Source organism: Hyla sarda, chromosome 9 (assembly GCF_029499605.1).
Source record: "Hyla sarda isolate aHylSar1 chromosome 9, aHylSar1.hap1, whole genome shotgun sequence".
Taxonomy (NCBI): Eukaryota; Metazoa; Chordata; class Amphibia; order Anura; family Hylidae; genus Hyla; species Hyla sarda.
Genome location: NC_079197.1, coordinates 102,063,625 through 102,087,250, shown reverse-complemented (window position 1 = coordinate 102,087,250; position 23,626 = coordinate 102,063,625). Strand labels below are relative to the sequence as shown.

The following is a 23,626-nucleotide window of genomic DNA, read 5'->3' as shown; positions in this document are numbered from 1 at the left end:
ATATATCAAACTACAAACACAGCCTGATAGGCTTAACACATGTGAGTGCGGATTCAGACACTTTGTGCAAACCCAATTTTATAGGACTGATTTTACTGCTATGGATGGGGATATTGTTTTAGATGGAGTGCAGCACTACAGTTCCTGAGAAATATAAATGCAGGAAAATCAATCCTAATCAATAACTGCTCTAGTTTAGTGTTTCCACCACATTCACCCTCTACCTCCCTTTACATAGCTGGATTTGCGGCTTGTGTTAAATTTTTTGCCTAGAAATGTACTGGATTATAGCAGTAAGAGGATAATAGACCTTTGGTAAACCCCAGCCCCATATACAGGCTTCTCTCTGATGCAGTACTAATGCAGTATAATCTGTTCCCTTTTTTTTTTTATAGAGATGAAATAAACACAAAGACTTGTTAGAAGTTTTTATCAGTTCACATATTACCAGTAATTTGTTCTAGGTACAAGCATGTTTTGTCATTCACATACAGCTAGATAGCATATGTTCACATTTACAGTGCAAAACAGAAAGCAAGGAAGTGTACATTTTTATATTCTGGAGATTCTGTGGAACGCAAAACCAACATGCAGATTTGACTTATTTTAGAATGTAAGCTCTTTAAATATCTATAGAAATGTGCGGACATTGTTTATAGAAAATAAGAGAATGGAAATCCTTAAATTTACTTCTCATGAGATGCCATTAAAAGGGACAAAACATGTTCAGAAACTGTGTAGACTTGGTATACATTGCCATTTATTAGGTATTTATTACTGGAACTTTATTATGAAATCCAGAAAGTTAAACCACGTTGGATCTGAAACTTAAGTGGTTTGTGTCTTTAGGACAACTCCTGTCTATATGTCCTATTAGGGCAATGGACATGCTGTGGGTTCTCCTGCTTGGATTACTCCTAGAAGTAGAGCTCTGTGAGTGGGGCCTTATGTTCGGGCTGTATATGTCTTACATGGTTGCCATGTAATACAATTTCCTTGTTGCAGAAAGTCTGGCTTTTCTGTTATGCGATCCAATTCTGTTTACGTCACAAAACATGATCCTTCACACATCTATATTGAAAAAAGCCTTAAATGTTGATTTAATGTTACGGGTTATCGCATCTATGCCACACATGCCAAAGTACCAGTTACCACATTCTGGGGACTTGTGGATGTCTATAGATTGTGTTAAGAGTTAAAGGGGTTGTTCAGAAGTAGAAAAACAGAGTTAATTTCTTCCAAAAAACGGCATGTACAGGGTTAAATGGAACTGTGCTGCAATACTACACATAACCTGAGTACAGGGGTGGTGCTTTTATATATATATATATATATATATATATATATATATATTTTAACCTTTGTTTGTCTAATCCTGGATAACTCCTTTAAGTTTCACAGGGAGCCAGTTGAAGCCATTTGGTGGCATCATCTTGTAGTAATGTTATTTTCATACCCAACCATCATTACTTGACCCATAAGTAGCGTCTATGCAAAAATAAAAACATCAAAGTTAAACACAGCTGGCCTCATACACTAAAGGTCCTGCTTCAGTTCTCCTCATTCTATCACCATGCCTTTACACAGGCACCCACTATGCAACCTTCTTTCATGAACGACTAGTGCGCCACATCTGAAGACTTTCAATATGACATTGCTTGTAAACTGATTCGGGTTGTATTCCCATGTTCTTTTTTCTCAAACCCATTCTTTTACTTAAAAAACCCTGTCCATGTTCAACAGTATTTGATATACAGGTTGTGCCGTGTATCGCACTTTAGCTTTATTAAAACAAATACATTTGAGCTGCAGTAGCACACACAACCTATGGACAGGTGCAGTGCTGCTTACAGAACAAAGCAGCCATGTTTTTTGGATCTTACACCACCCCTTAAAGGGGTACTCTGCCCCTAGACATCTTTTCCGCCATCAAAGGATAGGCAATAAGATGTCTGATGGTGGGGGTTCTGCCACTGGGAACCCCCGCGATCTCTCCTGCATCACCCCTTGTTATCCGGTGCACAGAGTGAGCTTCGCTCCGTGCCTGATGGCTGGCGATGCAGGGGCCGGAGGATCATGATGTCACGCCCCGCCCGCTCAATGCAGGTCTATGGGAGGGGCATGACAGCTACCAAGCCGCGTCCCATAGACCTGCATTAAGGGGGTGGGGCCATGACATCACAATCCTCCAACCCCTGCATTACCAGTCATCAGGCACGGAGCGAGCTTGCACCAGATGACGGGGTGCTGCAGGAGAGATCTCTGACATCTTATCCCCTATCCAAAGGATAAGATGTCTAGGGGCGGAATACCCCTTCAAAGCAATAATGTCTCTAAAACTTTTGCAAGTCACAGACATGTAAAAGTTTTTGATCGCCCAGGATTCAGTGACAAGATCCGCCACCGATCACTAGATATAGCCGGGAGACACATTTCTCTTCCTGGTTCGTCACCTGATCTGACTTGTTGCAGGAGGTGGGCTTCATAGACTCACAAGTGACTTCTACTGGCTATATCTAGTGATTGGTGGGGGTCTCAGCTCTGAGAATCTTGCTGATCAATACTCTTGACATATCTGTGACATGTCAAAACAGTAACACTTTAAAGATGACAATATCAGAAGTCTCTGTATCTTTCTGTACTACTCTTCCAAAATAGGATTTTATCCCAACAGAGCGAAAAGGAAAATAATTCTTGATGCAAATATTATCCCCTTAGGATCTGGTCACAGTTGAGGGGAATACATAGCTCAGATATGAAAATGAACCCTCAAACTATGAAATGCTGATGTGCTGGCTCCATTCTATACTTCATATACTTCAACTATAAAATCAGCCCTGACATAATATGAGAGAAAAGCAATTTCATTTTATGTTGCGTTAACACACCCACCTTTCAACATGTTTATTTGGACCCTGTCACATTTACTGGACAAAACCTAGGTCACCACAAGCTTCTATGAAAAGCTGGCTTATGGCCATACATACAGCAGTGTCTCTCCATCCTTACATGCACTCTGTGTTCTGAATAGAGAGGTAGAAAAAAAAGCTGCTGCCAAACACCTCTGAGAGCAAAGGGACTGGATGTGGAGAAATTTAACATGCCATCCATTCTATACACGACATCTGCTGTCGGCTTCATACACATTAGATGGGCGGTCCAAATCTGCAAAAAATGGTGAGTTTGGCTGACCTGACTGCATATGCCCAGCTTAAGGTCAGCTCAGTAGAATTTAGTGGTGTGGGGTCCAGGTGTGAAACCAGTCTAAGGGCCCTTTTAGATGGTCCAACTAGCTTCAATAAATGAGCACCAATCTCTGTGTAACCGATAAGGAGGATTTTATTGGCCACATATAAGATCGGCCGACGAATGAGTGTTTGCTTTTTCATGAGCTGATCGCTGGCATTTTTACATTATTCTTGGGAATTAACATTGCTGTGTAAAAGGGTCTTAAGTTGAAGAACCAGTCAAATTACAGATGATCCGGTCCATAAGTGTAAGGCTACATTCACACTACGATTTGGGCATACGGTCACCGGATCCGGCAGGGAGATTTCAAAACCAGTCACTGCCATATCCCATTTATTCGAATGAGCTGACCAAAGTCAGCTAGTGCCTCCAGTCTGCTAATTTTTGGAGCGTATATGGTTTTGTTGCCAGACTGAAAAGCGTGGTCTGCCGCTGTCTTTAGTCCGGTAATAAAATTGATACGGTTCAAAAATGAACCGTCTGGAGTCGGTAGCTGACTCCGGTCATCTTATTCAAATGACTGGAATGCAGAGTGAGTCCGGAAGGGATACGGCAGCAGCCGGTTTCTAAATTTTCCTGCCGGCAGCCGTATGGCATAATCGTGGTGTGAATTAACCCTAACTTTTTAATATAGCACATCTCAATCTACAAAATTTAAACAAGACAACATTAGAATTTTTATAACAGAATGTCTAAAGCAACCAAAGAGCTTATTTGGACATTTGGATTTCCTTTAGAAAAATGTTGGTTACCCGAAATTTCATACAACACATCTTTTATGTTGGTAAACATTAGAAACTGGCAACCCTGATCTCTGAATTAAAACAAAACGTGGCGATAGATTCCAATCTCATTATTGAACACATAGTTTAGGGACTACGGCCAACAATGATAAATAACCTAGGGTTTTACGGGGATCAAGCAACTATCACATGGGTACAGTGGTTGCATTTATATTAATTGATGTGTACTGTAGATGACGTCTAGTGTATTGATTTCAATTTTGCCACATACAACCGTTTAGTACTCAACTGGCTCTATACCTCGCATGGCAGAAATGTATTAGAATGTTTGGAAGGTGAATTTTCCCCAAGCCATCATTCATCAGCATGTCCAGCTTCTGCAATATTATTATTAGGCATTAGCCTACGTCAGAACCCTAAGAATATGTATGCTCCTTAAAAAGGTTGTCCAGGAATAAAAAAACAGGGCTGCTTACTTCAAAAATAGCACCATGCTTGTCCACTATTCTTGTCAAAGGAGTTCCGGGCATAGGAATGGTGTCGCTTTGAAGGAAAGTAGTTATGTTCTTCAAATCTTAGGCAACCTTTTAAGACCATGAAGAGGAGCTCAGTGCCCCATACTGTACACCAATAAATACTACCACACTATGTGTTATACTTTGGATGAAAATTCCTGTGTAAAAGGGTCTTAAGTTAAAGAACCAGTCAATGTTTTATATTCCTATGTATTATTTCTTGGGGAATAAAACATGTGAAACTAATAAACAATCCCTGGTCTCAAGGCAGTAATGGTATTTTAAGCAGACATTATGAGAAAAAGGCCAAAACATCAACCTGCTCTTGTATCTTCTTACCTTGTAATCTGCATCTAGGTTGTATTGCCACATAAGTAAATGGGAATTTGATCTATTGCTTATATTACTTTTTGTTTTAGAATAGTGCAAAATATTATATTTGGTCAGATTACACATTTTAATCTACAAAATAAGAACAATTTACAACTCAAATAAATACAATTTAAAGTACATTGTTACCTAATAGTAATGCAATAGAATCTCAAGTTCCATTTGTGAAAGCTTCAGTGTTTTACTTTTTCTATTAGTATACTCTTTTACATGTTACATATTCTCCATTAGTATCTACATTTTATTCAGGGCTAGTATGAAGCAAGCACCTCAAGTGTGCATATATAAAGAGACCTGTTTCCTATACGAAACAGGAGCAGCCATCTGCTACAAATTTACTAGGAGGATCGAGCCACATGATTTCTTGAAATTACCACTTTCTTAGTGAATTGGTAGCAGACTTCATATGACTGGTATTCCAGCTGGCATCATAGCAGTATTTTCTACCTGTGAATGACGTGAGCCTTAAAGGGATACTTCACTGGCCAGTGTTCGGAACATCTAGTTTTGAACGCTGTGTGGACATGCTGCTGCGGTCGGCCATGCCCCCTCGTGATGTCACACCACACCCTCTCAATGTAAGTCTATGGGAGGGGGCGTGACAACTGCCACACCCTCTCCTATAGACTTGCATTGAGGGGGCGTGGACAACCACCGCAGCGCGCACACACAGCGTTTGGAATTAAATGTTCCGGACGCTGGCCAGTGGAGTACCCCTTTAAGGCCACCTAACTGGTTTGGGGTCACAGCGAATTACAGGTTTTTCCATAGAAGCTAAAAAATCTTTTTCAGTGTGTCTGTTCCCAAAGTACGGTAAATAAAAGGGTTGCTTTTTCTATAACTATATATAATGACCATTACACTGTGGTATTAACTCACGGCATAAAACTACCAACATTAAACTACACAGAATTTATCAAATGAATTAGAATGTATCTGAATTCTTGGTATCATTGATTTATGAATCCCATCCTAAACATAGACATGCACACTTGGCCCTTGCCAGAGATGTAAGAGCTTCCTTAAGTTGGAGATGTGTGTTACAGATTTTACAAACTATTTTTTTTCTTCCGCTGTCCAACCTCCCTTCGCTCTATAGTACCATCAGCAATTTCAAGGAACCCTTTACCTCACAGATTGGTTACGGCTGTGTTATTTTAGTAGTTCACAATGGCGACCTTCTTATTTACTTCTACTGTTTAGCAAAGGCACCGCCTGTCTGATTTAACTACCTCCTCAGAGGAGTGCACTACATTTGGGACAAAGCCACTTTTTACCCCCTCCCAACCTTCTTGGATATTTATCTCTCCCTTTCTAACAAGCTCATATATATCGCGAGTCAGATCAGTGAAGGCTTTCTCAACGTTGATGGCATCTCGGGCTGAGGTTTCTATATATCTCATGCCATAGGCAGTGGCCAGTTTCTCAGCCTCGTGTCTTGTCACTTGCCGTTGTGTGTCTAGGTCACATTTGTGGCCCACCAGGACAAAAACAATCTGGTATGGCTGCACATGAGCTTTAGCTTCTTCCAACCATTCGTGGACATTCTGGAAGGAGCGGCGGTTGGTGATGTCAAATAGTAGGAGACCTCCAACAGAATTTCTGTAGTAGGCACGTGTGATGGACCTGGAATGAAAAAGAACATTTTAAGAACATAAATTAAAATACATTTAACATTTTTCAAACCCAAAGTTTAGCAAGTTTAAAAATGTTAATTAAAAGGGCAAGAGGGTACAATGTGATAAACACATTGGCCCAGATTTATCATACCGTGTAAGAGAAAATGGAGAGATTTTCCCACAGCAACCAATCACAGCTCAGCTAACGAGCTCTGGTAAAGTGAAAGCAGAGCTGTGATTGGTTGTTGTGGGAAAATCGCTCCATTTTTACTCTCACAAAGTTTGATCAATCTGGGCCATTCTGTTTTGAATATGCTGTACTGGAGAAAGTCTTTTACTTATAAATAAAGACTATGATGGTCTTTATTATTGCAGACGATATTTAGTTAGTTCAGTCCATAAAAGAGTTACCCAGCACTGCTACTTTACACATGGGAACGTGACTGTACTCTTCTAGCTATATGACCATTCAGGTGCTCACACAGATAAAGGATATATCCAATGCAGAGGTATAGAAGAATGGAGCACTCACCCGGTCTTGACGTAAGAAACACTTCTTTATTGAATCACAACATACTTAGCGTTCCATGACATGCGGGAGAGCGGACAGAGACAGGAAGGTGGGGGAGTAGGATGGGCAACATTCCATATCGCGCAATCAGCGATTCAGAGGCGTGGCGAAGCGCTGATTGTGCGATACGGACCGTTGGACCTCTGCATTGGACATAATATTTAGTTAGTATTTTTGCAAGTGCTTCTCCTCCTGACTAACCACCAGGTTTTTAAACATTTGGTTGGCCTTTTTAAGGGGTTATGTTTATGAGATAATGGCTATCAAGAGGTCAAAAATAAATTGTACACTAAAGAAGAGAACATAGGCTACTAGATATGGTGCTGTAAAATTACATACTGAAACACTGAGTAGACTCTGGTGATTATCTTACCCATGTGCAAGTAGCCTTAGTTTCAATGAGTGCATAGTTTTTTTAAGAGTGACTGTAAGGCCCTATTTGCATGTCTTTAACTTGAGCCAGGGATGTGGAATTTCTATCTCCCGACGCCCGGGACTAGCAGTTTTGGGCACCGGGCAGGTGAATTTGTCCGGCCCTTAGCCCGCTTTCTGGCAAGCAGGGCCGGACCTGACAAGTGCGGCGGATCTGCAGTCTGTATGGGGCGGGCTCCTGACTCCTGCCCGCTCCATACTCTGCAGCCGGTGTCCTCCGAAGCAGAGCAGGGGAGATGAGAAGCTGTGTATTTGTCTTCTCTCCCCTGCTCTGCAGACGTGCGGGGGGAGATGAGGAGGCGTGGCTTATTTCTCCCTGTGCAGACCTGCGTCCTCTGCCTTCACTCCCCCCAGCTGTACCTTCGGAGAGCTGAGGGGAGGAGGCGCTTCTGCACGGGGAAATGCATGCGGCGCTCTGCAGTCTGTATGGAGCGGGCTCGGGATTCCTGCCCGCTCCATACTCTGCAGCCCCCGGCTGTTCTCAGTAGCCGGGGCCGCCGCTAATAGCCAGCATGCAGCGATCGCCGCAGCTGGCTATTAACCCTTTAGATCAAAGCTGACAGCGGCGTCTAAAGGGACATGTGAATGCTCCCTGGTGGGCTAGTGGGGTGGATCGCCCCCCCACAGCACGATCGCAGGGGGGCGATCCACTATAGAGGTAGCCGGAGGACTTACCTCTGCTTCCTCCTGTCCCGGCTCTGTCATTGATAGAGCCTGGCTGGACTAGGCTCTATCAATGGATCACAGAGCACACAGATTAATAGAGTTCAATAGAACTCTATTCATCTGTCTGAGGAATTTAATGATTCCTCCTATAAGTGTAATAAAGTGTAAAAAAAATAAAATAAAAAAGTTTTAATAAAAGTTTGAAAGACACACATTAACCTAGTGGTCTTCAAACTGTGCCCCTCCAGATGTTACAAAACTACAATTCCCAGCATGCCAGGACAGCCGTTGGCTGTCCGGGCATGCTGGGAGTTGTAGTTTTGCAACATCTGGAGGGCCACAGTTTGAAGACCGCTGCATTAACCCCTTCCATGTTAAAAGTTCAAATCACCCCCTTTCCCTATATAAAAACATGCAAACATAATAAAAATAAACATATTTGGTATCGCTTCGTGCGTAATTGTACAACCTATGAAAATATAACATTATGTATCCCGTACGGTAAATGTAAAAAAATACCAAACCACAGATTTGCAATTTTTATAATATCCCAGAAAAAAAAGTTAAAAAGCGATTAAAAAGTCAGATCAATGCCAAAATGGTACCGATACAAAAAACTGATTATGGCGCAAAAAATTAGCCCTCATACAGCCTGGTATGCGGAAAAAAAATAAAGCTACAGGGGTTAAAAAATGGCAATTAAAAATTTTTGAAAAAGTCCAGAATTAGTAAAACATGATGTAAACGATACAAATCTGGTATCGCTGTAATCAGGCGACCTAAAGTATAAAACTAAAATGTTACCTCAAACACAAGGTAAATGGCGCAGAAAAGAAAAACAACCAAATCTGCAAAATTATCTTTTACTATTTCAATTTCACTTCCATTAATATATATATTTTTGGTTCTGAGAATATGTTATTGAAAAATTAAAAGGTATCATTATAGTAGGTAGTTATGGCTATTATAGGGCGAGGAGGAAAAAACGAGTGTGTAAAAGCGAAAATTGGACGGACAAGTAGATCGTCATGAGGGACAAGTAGATTTTGCTCCATTTTAGTCCCGTGGACAAGTAGTTTTTTATAAAATTTCCACACCCCTGTTGAGCGCACACAAAAATTACAAGAGAAAGACACAAAAAATACAGAATTTTGTATAACTGCAGGTCCAGCACAACAAAACGGACAATAAACAATAGCTCCAAAAATGTTGCAAGAGCAAGAAAAACTATACCAAACAAAAGGGGAAAAATAGGTCAGGCACATGTCCCTAGGTATAGAATAGATAAGTAGCAAGGAGAGGGGAAAAAAAGGAGAGACGATAAGGGGAAGGGAGTGAAAAGGCAATGATTCCTTGCATGCCAATGAAGACAGCCAAGAGGCTAAGTCCACTTAGTCTCTGAAGAGAGACCAAGAGGGGTCTTGTTTTACCAAATTTGGACCATAGGATTATAGTGTGAGCGGCCAAATCCTCCATACGCATAATATGCACACGTCTCTGATTTGACAGAGTCCAGCACAGTTCCATTGTACAATGAAACCTGTTCACATGCCGCAGAAACAAGTGGCATGCAACTTATTTTACATAGAAACACCAAGGATTAGTTCCAATGAATAACAATATGTAATGTCCGTTTCTTTGTCTTTGCAATTTTCTGTTTTAGGTTTTTGTTCAGACTTTGTTTTTGTGTCTTATCAGTTTCTGTGCTTTTTTTCTCTGGTCTGGGAAGAGTTGATGCTCTTAGCCTATGGCAGCTCAGGTGTGGTTTTAAAACCTGAGCTCTGCTGGAACTCTCGGCTGGTAATTAGTTCCTACTCTGACCATGTCTTGTTTTCTTATGCACCTTTTGTCTGTTTGTACAGAGTTTTTTCCATGGTTACCTGTCCTGGTTGAGATATAGATTTTATCCTGCTTGGTTTTAGTACATTTGTCGGGTTTTAGTATTTTGTATGTTCGTTCGGCATTCATCTTTATATATCCTAGTCTGTGTTCACACTGTGCGTTATATAAGTCCTGTACCATGTTTACTTGTATTAGTATTTTGTTTTCCTAGTATTTTGTTTCCTTCCGTACCCTGAATGGTGGAGAGTGCCCGCTGGCTAGGAGTCTATTTGGTTTTGGTATTTATTTCCTTCCATGTTTGGAGTGGGGAGTCTAGTGTGTTTATGATTACTGATCCTTAGTGTTTTTAGTACATAATCTCTGATCATAGTGTTCATGATCACTGATTTATAGTGTCCTCTGTACATTACCATTGGTCTATAGTGTCCTCTGTACATTAACACTGATCTGTGTCCTCTGAACTTGTATCTATATGTATTCTAGTGTGTTCTTTGTTCTGAGTGTGTTCAATTTTGTTAGTATGCTATATCCTGCCTTGTTAGTATTTAGATATCTGTTCTGGTTATTGTATTCCCGACTATGTACAGTTCAGTTTGTTTTGTTGAGCATGATGCCATTGCACTTTAGCACAGAAAGAGACCATCTCCAATTTGTCATGCACCGCTAGGGTGTCTAGGCAAGTAGGCAGGGAGAGATGTCTTGGGACAGCTTAGGGCTCACTTCTCCCTGCCCCCGTTCATGACACAATAAAGTTAATGCTTGAAATTTTGCCATGTTCAATGTGTGAACATACTCTAAATCATGGGGGTCACACCCTGTATAGACCAATGAAACATAGCCCTGATGAAGCTAAGGGAACATAATAAATACTTAAATATACAGACCTGTGCATGGATGGATCCAAAAGGACTTGTATAAAGTACCAATGCTTTGGGTGGTGTATCCAAAGACCATCAGTTTTCTGATTTACTAATGCCTCAAATAATTTAGTGGTGATTTAAACAGCTGAGCCGATAGTTTACTTACTCTTGTAGGATTTATATTACCTGACTTTGGAAATCAATAGATTTCCAAACCGATCCGGTCCTTTTAGATGATGGATCACCAGCATCAGCTATACAGGAGTATAAAGTCTATGAATCCAATAGACTACAGTTCTTACCTGTTGCTTCTTCAGAACAGCAACTCTCAGCCTTGGCCCTGCTCTGTCATGTGACAAAGTGCTTTTGTTTTTGAGCTTTACTGTGTAGCTACAATGGATATCAAAAGTCTACAGTTCTAGCGATGTTAAAGAATGAGACAAAGGTAAATCATGCCAGAACTTTCCACCTTTAAAGAAGTATTATGAACAAAAACGAATCCCCTATTCAAAGATAGATGCGCGGCTCTCCCATAGAGATATATGGACAGGGCGTAAAAATGAACACTCACCATTTTTACTCACTAAATATATTTCCAAAGGTGCTATTGACAAGAATTTCTTACCATGTAATAACCCAAGTAATCCTTACATACAAAGAAACCAAAACAAATAAGCTAAGAAATAAAGTTGTGCGTAATTATGTGAAATGACACATGGAAAAAGTATTAAAATGAGAAAAAGCAAATGCATGATAAACAATGCAAACCCATGTATTGCAACATGAATGCCAGCGCCGATCATGTGATGCGGTTGGCTTTTATCAGGTGACTCTGCCCACGTGACAGGGAAAGAGACCGGAAGCGGTGTCAGATGACGAACATTTCCGCCCCTAGGCTCATCCACATTGGTTGCTATCCTGCAGGTAATTGCACACTGACACTTATGATATATAATGCTGGGTATTCTTATACTACCGCAGCACCCCTAAGGAAGTTGCCCTGCAACGGACCGCGTGGAGTTTCTTAGACGCCGCAGTAATTCCATTACTTGTATCTTGCTTGTCCTCCTTATTTTTCAACAGTTTTTTACATTATATTGGTTGAGTATAGTTTCAGCAGCTATATAGTATTTTCTTATGTTTTTTTCTGTTTTGCATATATTTATAGGCATATTGGGGGAGATTTATCAAAACCTGTGCAGAGGGAAAGTTGGCCAGTTGCCCATAGCAACCAATCAGATCGCTTCTTTCATTTTGCAGAGGCCTTGTTAAAAATGAAAGAAGCGATCTGATTGGTTGCTATGGGCAACTTTTCCTCTGCACAGGTTTTGATAAGTCTCCCTCATTGTGTCTTATTACAGCACATGTATTTTATTTGTGAGGGTATATTGCTTTATACTATTTTATTGTACAATTATTGGTTATGGATGTACTATGGAGGATAAAGCAATGTGATATTACTGTTACTACTATGCGGTGATCCTGAGGGTGACCACTATTGGTCCTCTCCTGTTGTTAGTAGGCTCTTTTGAGCTTTTTAAGTGTTTTTAACTGTGTGACTTTTTGTGTTGCCCCAATAAAATTTCCTTTTGCAATACATGGGTGTGCATTGTTTATAGTGCGTTCACTTCTTCTCTTTTTTGGATTTTTGCTGAGTTTGCACTTAATAGCACCCCATCTTATATAATTCAGATTATTAGCTGAGCCCCCTATTTTGGTTTTCATGGAAAAAGTATTAAACATGCTTAGGCCGGATTCACTCGGCAGAATTTCTGCATTGAATTCTGCACAAAAATTCTGCATGAATTTATAGCCAATACACTTCAATGGGATTCTGCTGTCCCATTCACACAGCAAAAATTCTGCTGCAGGAATTCCATTGAAGTGAATGGGCTATAAAGTCATGCAGAATTCAGCATAGAAATTCTGCCATGTGAATCCGGCCTTATGAATATTTATTTAATACTTTGTATAAAAGCCCTTGTTGGTAATGACAGCTTCAAGGTGCCTCCTGTATGAAAAAACTAGTCATATGCATTGTTCTGGTGTGATTTTGGCCCATTCTTCCACACAGTCTTTAAATCTTGAAGGTTCCGTGGGCCTCTTCTATGAATTTATGAGCTTTCTTTTCATAGCTTTTCAATGGGATTTTAGTCAGGTGATTGCCTGGGCCATTCTAGTGGCTTTATTTTCTTTCTTTGAAACCATTTAAGAGTTTCCTAGGCTATGTGTTGGCTAAAATGTCCACGCTCCTTTCATCTTCATCATCCTGGTAGAAGGTAGCAGATGTGGTAGCATGATTTTGTCAAGAATGTTTCTGTAAATTTGTCCATTTATCTTTCTTTCACTTATTTGAAGTTTACCAGTACCATGTTCTGAAAAACAGCCCCACACCATGATGTTCCCACCTCCAAACTCCACTGCTGGTATGGTGTTTTTAGGATGATGTGCAGTGCTGTTTCTCCTGCAAACATGATGGGGGATATTTATCAAAGGATTTAGACTGGTTTTTCCTGTCTAAATTTGCCGCACATTAAGTCGCAGTCTAAATATGTGCGACTTTTGCTCTAGAGGATTTTTAGAACGTGATGCATTCTAGTCTATTTTAGACGGAAATGCATTGGAAAATGCATTGGTGCTGAATTTATCAAAAGTGACTTTTCAGCGACAAGTCGCATCGGCTGAAGGTACGCCGAAATGTCAGACCATGCTGGAGCAGGTTTAAATACAGTCTAAAGCATAGATCTCAAAGTCTGTGCACAGAATTTATCAAGAGCCTTGCGCCATTTGATAAATTAGGCGCACAATAGACCGGCCTAACCCTCTGTAGTTTGGTCTAAATTGATGCGGGACATAGACAGCTTTGATAAATATCCCCCGATGTGTATTATTGCATCCAAACAGTTCAATTTTGCTCTCATCTGACCACTCTATGGGGGAGATTTATCGAAACCTGTCCAGTGCAGAAGTTGCTGAGCTGCTAATAGCAACCAATCAGATCACTTCTTTGACTTTTGAAAAGTACTCTGAAAAATGAAAGAAGCGATCTGATTGGTTGCTATGGGCAACTCAGCAACTTTTCCTCTGCGCAGGTTTTGATAAATCTCCCCCTATATTCCCACAGTATTTCTCTGGCATTTCCAAATGTTGTGCAGCAAATGTTAAACAAGATCCAACAGCTTTTTATACAGCAAAGGAGTCTTGCGTGGTGAACATACACACAAGCCATGGTGGCGGAGTCCAGTCCACCTACCATTACTTACTGTTTTCTTTGAGACAACAGTACCTGCTAATTCCAGATCTTTTTGAGGCTCTCCACAAGGGGTCCTTGGCTTTTGGACTAGGGATGCACCGAAAAGGAAATTTGAGGCCAAAACCAAAAATTTAGGCTGTGCTTGGCTGAAAACCGAAACTGAAAATGCTTTGCCCAGCCACTTTTATATATAGTTTTTGTAAAAGTTTTTTCAGAATTTTTTAGTTAACCCCTTAAGGACGCAGGACGTAAATGTACGTCCTGGTGAGGTGGTACTTAACGCACCAGGACGTACATTTACGTCCTAAGCATAACCGCGGGCATCGGAGCGATGCCCGTGTCATGCGCGGCTGATCCCGGCTGCTGATCGCAGCCAGGGACCCGCCGGCAATGGCCGACGCCCGCGATCTCGCGGGCGTCCGCCATTAACCCCTCAGGTGCCGGGATCAATACAGATCCCGGCATCTGCGGGAGTTCGCGATTAAAATGAACGATCGGATCGCCCGCAGCGCTGCTGCGGGGATCCGATCATTCATAACGCCGCACGGAGGTCCCCTCACCTTCCTCCGTGCGGCTCCCGGCGTCTCCTGCTCTGGTCTGTGATCGAGCAGACCAGAGCAGAAGATGACCGATAATACTGATCTGTTCTATGTCCTATACATAGAACAGATCAGTATTAGCAATCATGGTATTGCTATGAATAGTCCCCTATGGGGACTATTCAAGTGTAAAAAAAAATGTAAAAAAAATGTAAAAGTAAAAGTAAAAAAAAAGTGAAAAATCCCCTCCCCCAATAAAAAAGTAAAACGTCCGTTTTTTCCTATTTTACCCCCAAAAAGCGTAAAAAAACTTTTTTATAGACATATTTGGTATCGCCGCGTGCGTAAATGTCCGAACTATTAAAATAAAATGTTAATGATCCCGTACGGTGAACGGCGTGAACGAAAAATTTTTTAAAAAGTCCAAAATTCCTACTTTTTTAATACATTTTATTAAAAAAAAAATTATAAAAAATGTATTAAAAGTTTTTTATATACAAATGTGGTATCAAAAAAAAGTACAGATCATGGCGCATAAAATGAGCCCCCATACCGCCGCTTATACTGAAAAATAAAAAAGTTATAGGTCATCAAAATAAAGGGATTATAAACGTACTAATTTGGTTAAAAAGTTTGTGATTTTTTTTAAGCGCAACAATAATATAAAAGTATATAATAATGGGTATCATTTTAATCGTATTGACCCTCAGAATAAAGAACACATGTCATTTTTACCAGAAATTGTACGGCGTGAAAACAAAACCTTCCAAAATTAGCAAAATTGCGTTTTTCGTTTTAATTTCCCCACAAAAATAGTGTTTTTTGGTTGCGCCATACATTTTATGATATAATGAGTGATGTCATTACAAAGGACAACTGGTCGCGCAAAAAACAAGCCCTCATACTAGTCTGTGGATGAAAATATAAAAGAGTTATGATTTTTAGAAGGCGAGGAGGAAAAAATGAAAACGTAAAAATTAAATTGTCTGAGTCCTTAAGGCCAAAATGGGCTGAGTCCTTAAGGGGTTAAATAAATTCATGAATTTAAGTAATCTGAAATTAAAAACTCTGTGCTAATAATAAAATAAACAGTTTTTTTTTAATTAAATAACACAAAAATTGGCCATAATACAAATAAGAATTAAATAAAAAAAATAAAACAAACTATGGGCCAATGTGGGACAAATGCAGCAAGCATTACGTACTGGCCCTGCTTCAGATACCCCAATCCTGGGGTAGATGTGGTGATCCTGCTGGTACTTGGCGCCAACTGCCCTTCCTCTGCCGGACTTGCCTAAGTAAGTTCCAAGCCATGCCCCTATTTAACCTCTTCATGACCCAGCGATAATTAGAAGAAAAAAAAAATATATATATATATATATATATATATATATATATGAAATTGCACAATTTTGTTCGGCAAACTTTATTCTGTTGGTCAGTATGATTCCAATGATACCTAACTTTGATAATTTTTGTTACGTTTTAAGGTAAACAAAATAAAATGAGAGTTTATTTTTTGTGCCATGAGCTTTAGTTTTTAATGGTACCACTTTTGCATATATATGACTTTTTGATCACTTTTTATTACGTTGTTTTTTTTTTTTTTTTTTTGTGTGTCGTGACGTGACCAAAAAGCAGCAATTTTGGCAATTGGAATTTTTTTGTGTTTAAGCATTTTACCATACGGCAGCATCAGCATTCCGGACTGAACCAGCTAATATTAATTTGTACTGACAAGAGGCTGGGTTGCTTTTTAATTACTGGTATATTTCAGCTGTTGTCTTGGCTTTCTATGCCTTTTTGCACATATCTTTCTTCATGTGTTCAATACTTTTCCCCGGGGGCATTTAACATTATTACACATAACTTAATCTCTGTGCCATTTTGTCTTGGTTTCTTTGTATGTATGGATTACTTGGGTTGTTACCAACACCTGATGAAAATTTAAAGCGCAACTGTCATGAATTTGTACCCCCCATAAACTAATTGCAGGGTAACAAAGTTCTTTAGAATTACTCTCCAGGTATACCTTTCACTGCTTTCTAGCAGCTTTTATCAGGCTAAAAAATGCTTTATAAGACAGCCAGCAACAGTCGGATAGGCGTGGCAATGGCCCACGGCCACCACGCCTATCTCCTGTATGTCATCGCTAGGACCGCTGTGTGATTGGTCCCAGCACATAGGCCCCTTTATTATCCTTATCTGTGGTGGCGAACATACAAATGTATAAGTAAAACAAGTGCCCGTTCTTCTATCAGTTTACAGTGCCCATTCTCCTATTAGGTTACAGTGCCGTCACAGCGGGTTAGTTTGCATAGTAAGCGTCAGAGCATTACGATGCGCATCGGGGGCCAGGAGCAAGCGCTTGCTATGAAAACTAGCCGCCCGCAGCGCCGGTGATGTGAAGAGAACTGTCTCCTGGTGCTGCGGGCCACAAGCGCTTTCTCCTGATGGCCCCAGTATGCTGTGACAGTTTTATGCTGCTCCCTCCCGGCCCCAGTGCGCAGCGTAATGCTCTGCCGCTTGCTATACAAACTAACCCCCTGTGACGGTTGATCGCTGCATCTAAAGTAACAAAAATACACTCCCGGCGGGACCATCATGGTGAAATTGCGATGTCCCGATCAGCTAGAATGCGAGCAGAGGGTCCGTTACCTGCATCCGATCGGCGATTGATTGCTCCAAGCCTGAAATCCAGGCTTGAGCAATCAACCACTGATAACACTGATCATTGCCATGTTAATGCATGGCAGTGATCTGTGTAGAAGATCAGTGTGTGCAGTGTTATAGCCCCTAGTTATAGCTATAACACTGAAAAAAAAAGTGTGAAAAAAAGTTAATAAAGATCATTTAACCCATTCCCTAATAAAAGTAGGAATGACCCCATTTTTTCCATAAAAAAAAAACTGTAAATAAAAATAAACATATGTGGTATCGCCGCATGCGGAAATGTCTGAACTATAAAAAAAATATATTGTTAATTAAACCACACAGTCAATGGCGTACGCGCAAAAAAATTCAAAAGACCAAAATAGCGTATTTTTGGTCACTTTTTATATCATAAAAATTTTAAAAAAAGCTATAAAAAATTACGATCAATATAACTCTGGTACCGCTAAAAACTTCAGATCACGGCGCAAAAAATGAGCCCTCATACCGCCCCACCGACAAAAGGCCACTGAATACATACAGAGGTATCAATTATGAACAACAATTTAACCCCATACGGGAGTTAACAAAAGGCCTCTATATAAGTATGTGTTCTAATAAACCATAACTTTTATTCAAATTATAAAGTAAAGGTGAGAAACAAAACCACACAATTAAAGCCACTGACCCAATCACATCATATGATGTCACATATGCAAACTGAATAGACAGGTCCCTAGCAATCAACCTTTTGGTCAATGTATTTATTGGTCACGTGTCTTAATAGACATTAGTAGGGTGCTGTCTACAAGTAGTCATGTGGATTGTGTCATTTTACCACCGTATTGGTCTGCAGAGTACTTGGACACTTTATGACATACGTATCACTACCGAAAAAAAACTCTGTAGTTGACAGCACCAGATGGTATTGGTATTATTATTGGTTAATACTAATATCATCTGGTGCTGTCAACTACAGAGTTTTTTTCGGGAGTAATATGTATGTCACTCGGTAAGGGCCACATAAAGTGCCCAAGTACTCTACGGACCAATACGGCGGTAAAATAACACACTCCACATGACTACTTGTAGACAGCACCCTACTAATGTCTATTAAGACACGTGACCAATAAATACATTGACCAAAAGGTTGATTGCTAGGGACCTGTCTATTCAGTCTGCATATGTGACATCATATGATGTGATTGGGTCAGTGGTTTTAATTAGGTTTGTGACCATAGATAGAAGCACCATATCTGCCAGGGTGGAAGCCACTGATATATATCAGATCTTAATTCTTTGTCATGAAGAGGGTCCTCTACGATGCCCATGCCTGTGTTCCTTTGATTTTAAACAATGTATCTCACCTCCAGTTAAAAAAGGTCCCCCAATGGGTCATATTTTTACGATTTCCTTAGTACTTCACAATTGATACAAATAAAGGGGTTATCGAGAATAAGAAAATATAGCCGATTTCTTCCAAAAAACAGTACCGCACTTGTGTGGTTTTACCACTGGACTGAATTCACTTCAAGCTGACTGAGCTCAGTACCATGCACAAACTGTGGACAAGAGTGGCGCAATTTCTGGAAGAAAGCTGCATGTTTCTCTAGGTCTGGATAACCTCTTTAAAGTGCTTCAGAAATCACTAACTATTCTGTATTGGATGAAGACCTGTTGGGGGGGCCCTTGATAAGCGCTACTCCTTCATATGCCATATTAGTGTAGTCTAAAGTCATTTTCGCAAGGGGCGCAATACGGCCACTGCCAAAAGTACCAGCCAGACTAAGGTCATTAGACCTAAAGTCAGGCCCAGACTTGCGGGCATAAAATGGGTGCAAAAATGCGGCCATATTATACTCAAGCGAATCTGGCATTTCACCAGGTTCACATGCCGTTTATTGGAGTACCTTTAAGTGTGTTTATAACTTATGCATGTGCTATTGTTTACCTGCCACAGATCAGAATGTAAACTTCAATGCCAATTTTCTTTAGCGCCTATTTCTAATATGTTTGAATTAGTGACATGTCACATATTCTGAGTGAAAAACACAACGGAAATCCAGGATGTGGATTGCAATACAATATATAGTCATTAGAGTAAAATATTTAGAAGAAATCCCCACCCTGTCACTAGTGGATAGCTACCCTCTCACATACCCTCACACATACCCTCACACATACCCTCACACATACCCTCTCACATACCCTCACATGTATTTTTCACCTGTATTCCACATAAGAATACACATGAAAACTTTATGTAATACAAATCCCAAATGTTTTACACCATGGATTTGAAATTTTGTAGACAAATATAAATAGGTCACATTGATGAATTTTTCATGTCGGCAACATCTATGTCCAAAACCATGGAAAAGTTTGTGGTAATGGAGAGTAAAATATGTGGCAAAATCTGAGCATGTGTCTCTGACCTCTTTTATACATTCAATGGCATATTTTTCTGAAAATACACTGTGAGAGGAGCCACATGGAGTGGAGTAATATCTAACTATAGGATTAGGCTATGCACATGGAGGATGGCTTCTTTTATTTTTCAAAAGTCTTTAAAAAAAATTAAAGAACAGGGATGTGGAATTCCTATCGCCCAACACTCGGGACATACAGCTCCGGGCGCCAGGCAGGTTAATTTTTCCGGCCCTTAGCTCAGCAGTCTGTATGGAGCGGGCTCCCGACTCCTGCCCGCTCCATACTATGCAGCCCTCAGCTGTTCTCAGTAGCCGGAGGCCACTGTGAGGTGGAAATTTGCGACTCTCCTCCCCAAATTTCCACCTCACACCACCGCTAATAGCCAGCATGTGGCGATCGCACGGCTGGCTATTAACTCTTTAGATCGCCGCTGTCAAAGCTGACAGCGGCATCTAAGGGGACATGTGAATGCTCCCTGGTGGGCTACTGGGGTGGATAGCCCCCCCCCCCCCCCCCCGCAGCGCGATCGCAGGGGGCAGATCCACTATAGAGGTAGCCAGAGGGCTTACCTCTGTTCCCTGGTGTCTGTTGCTCTGTCATTGATAGAGCCTGGCTGGACTAGGCTCTATTAATGAATCACAGAGCACACAGATCAATGGAGTTCAATAGAACTCTATTGATCTGTATGAGGAATCTAATAATTCCTACTAAAAGTCTAATAAAGTGTAAAAAAAAGTTTTAATAAAAGTTTTAAACACACACATTAACCCCTTCCATGTTAAAAGTTCAAATCACCCCCCTTTACCTATATAAAAACATGTAAACATAATAATAATAATAAACATATTTAGCGTCGCTGGGTGCGTAATTGTACGAATTATTAAAATATAACATTATGTATCCCATACGGTAAATGACGTAAATGTAAAAAAAAAAATATACTAAATCACAGAATTGCAACTTTTAGAATATCCCAGAAAAAAAAAGTTAAAAAGCGAAAATGGCACCGATACAAAAAATAGATTATGGCGCAAAAAATTAGCCCTCATACAGCCTGGTATGCAAATATATATATATATATATATATATATATATATATATATAAATATATATATATATATATATATATATATATATATATATATATTTTTTTTTTTTTTTTTTTTTTTTTAAGCTACAGGGGTCAAAAAATGGCAATTCAAAAAATTCTAAAAAGTTCAGATTTTTTTTTAACATTTGTAAAACATGAGGGAAACTATACAAATCTGGTATTGCTGTAATCAGGCCGGCCTAAAGTATAAAAAAAACATGTTACCTCAACCACAAGGTAAATGGTGTAGAAAAGAAAACCACCAAATTTGCTAAATTATCTCTTACTATTTCAATTTACCGATTATATATATATATATATATATTTTTTTTTTGTTTTGGAGAATATGTTAATTAAAAGGTATCATTATAGTAGGTAGTTATGGCTATTATAGGGCGAGGAGGAAAAAACGAGAGTGTAAAAGCGAATATTGTCCCGGACAAGTGGATCCTCATCGGACAAGTAGATTTTGTGGGAGCAGCCGCCATCGAAATCTTTTGCCGCTAGCACCGAGCAAACCTGCGGCACCACCATTGATGGCAATGCAGTCGACGCATAATTACGCTGAAAGAATGAACATGTTGTTTTCCTCCCATCTTGGTCCCCATTACTCACTTTTACTAGTCCCAATGCCGGAAGATTAGTAGTTTTTTATCATTTTACTGTTGACTTTCTGTAGTGTCAGCGTCATTTTGTGACCATACATCACATGGTTTCATCATCTTGGAGGGTTGGCCAGCTCCTGATCCCTCTGCCAGGCCAACCCCCTGAGATGACGCATGTCTGTTATGAATCTTGCTCAGCCCTGAGGAGCGGGTTACCGGAACTGTGGGAAGGAATGAGGGGAGGAGATTTGGGAGGACTTGGAAGGGAACATCTTTGTTGTTATCTTTGACCAGTGCTGCAAAAACTGTAAATAAGGAGTTTTTGAATGGAGGAAGAGCAGGTCTCCAAGGGTCCACAAAGGTAGAACTTCAGCACCAAAACAACTTGGGTGACCACCGCTGGATAACCCCTTTAATCGGGACAGAAAAAAGGAACCTGCTACATGTTTGTGACCTGTTGCCTCATGCTTTTTGGTAAAAATTAAAAATAAAACAGGACCTTTCAACAGGATGCAAAAGCAGTGTGAACCTAGCTAACTGTGGTTTACCATCCCTCTGCCTATTGGTAACTGGGTGCTGTATGTTGTAAAAGACCTCTGTAATATTGCAAAGTCTAAAGATTAGCCATTAGAGGCACACTAAGGTTCAGTAGGGCCCATGTAACCCTACGGTGCCCTCCTGACACATGAGGCCTAACAGTACTTGCCCCCCTTTCTGTACATATTTCCCAAACTAGGATGGAGCTGTCAGGTGTTAATTTGATGTTATTTTAAATTCTTGTCTAAAATGGTTGCCACGGACAATAGAACACACACCTATAAGTTATGTAGGCCACCAAGATGGGCCACAGTAGTCCCTCCTTACCTGAACCTTTCCTGGCCAGCTGTGTCCCAGATCTGCAACTTGATCCGTTTGCCTGGTTCGATTTCCACCAGTCGTGAAAAAAAATCCACCCCCACTGTGGGGTCGGACACCTGGGCAAAGCGGCCCTCTGTGAACCTCCGGATCAGACATGACTTCCCTACTGTGGAGTCCCCGATCACGATAAGACGGAATTGGTATAACCAGATTGCTTCCATGATTCTGGTTCCGTTAGGCTGGTCCGTATGACGGTATATCCTTACAGATTAAAGCAGATAGACTGAGTGCTGAGGTGATATGTACAGAACAAGACGCGCGGCCTTGCACAGTATAAACTCTTCTCCAGGAGTGACAGCCGGCCAAGACTATAGACTGGGTGCTGAGGTGATATGTACAGAACAAGACGCGCGGCCTTGCACAGTATAAACTCTTCTCCAGGAGTGACAGCCGGCCAAGACTATAGACTGAGTGCTGAGGTGATAAACACAGTATAAACTCTTCTCCAAGAGTGACAGCCGGCCAAGACTATAGACTGGGTCCTACTATGCGGCTCCCAGTATTGTGTGAATACAGGACAATCAGGCAGAGCTCAACAGTACATGTCCCAGCTTGTCAGATCACAGCTCAGTGCAATAGTCCCATGGAGCTCCAGGGGGCGCTGCAGGCAGGTGAGTGGAGTGTAGAGGCAGGGATCAGTGGAGCAGCAGGAGGTTCAGCACAGCCATGTTCTTCCTGATCACTGGCAGCAGGGGAGGGAGGGAAGGGTGCGATGCAAAGGTCACACGGCCTCCATTTTGCAGCAGTCTATGCTGAGAGTCTATTATGCACAGGCCTGGGAGAAGTGACAGCTGATCGATGGGCTACAAGGGGTTACATTAGAGGGCGCTGTAGGTGCGGACAAGAACATTGCACAGGGCGGAAGGGGCAGGATGGCAGGGACACCAGGCCTGGGTGCTCAGTGCACCGGACAAGATGCCGCCCAGCTGCTGCACCAGGCACCTACCTCTGGGGGAGAGCGCAGCCTTCACCCTGTCACCTAGATGCAGAAGTGGCAGCAGACGGGAGGTGGGTGCCAGGGATCAGCAGGCACATGCACGGGGCCGATCAGCCTGTCCTGTAGCCCAGCTACGTAATATCAGCTGATGTGCACAACAAAGAGCCCAGGCTAGGCTGGCGATGCCCGACAGATGGCAGTGCCCGGAGACAATGGAGGCCCCGGCTGCTGTAAGATGGAGAGCTGGGCTCCAGAGGATGCTGCCCGCACCGAGCTGATGAAATGGCAGCAACATCAGCACCAAACACTCTGACT

General features: G+C 41.1%; 1 protein-coding gene across 1 annotated transcript; it reads right to left on the bottom strand.

Moving 5' to 3' along the window:
* Positions 1 to 414: 414 nt before the first annotated feature.
* On the bottom strand, positions 415 to 22,802 carry RAB39B (RAB39B, member RAS oncogene family). The gene is made up of 2 exons (XM_056538891.1): positions 22,321 to 22,802; positions 415 to 6,523 (listed from the first exon to the last, which is right to left on the bottom strand). Exons 1-2 carry the CDS (start codon positions 22,533 to 22,535, stop codon positions 6,097 to 6,099), a joined length of 642 nt encoding a protein of 213 aa, XP_056394866.1. The 5' UTR covers positions 22,536 to 22,802; the 3' UTR covers positions 415 to 6,096.
* Between the last annotated feature and the right edge of the window lie 824 nt (positions 22,803 to 23,626).

Bases quoted from the DNA above. Each gene is read 5' to 3' on its own strand.
- RAB39B (XM_056538891.1), bottom strand. From the start codon at position 22,535: ATGGAAGCAATCTGGTTATACCAATTCCGTCTTATCGTGATCGGGGAC. The intron at 6,524-22,320 runs GTAAGGAGGGAC...TTTTCATTCCAG, and splicing joins GCTGGCCAGGAAAGGTTCAG to GTCCATCACACGTGCCTACT.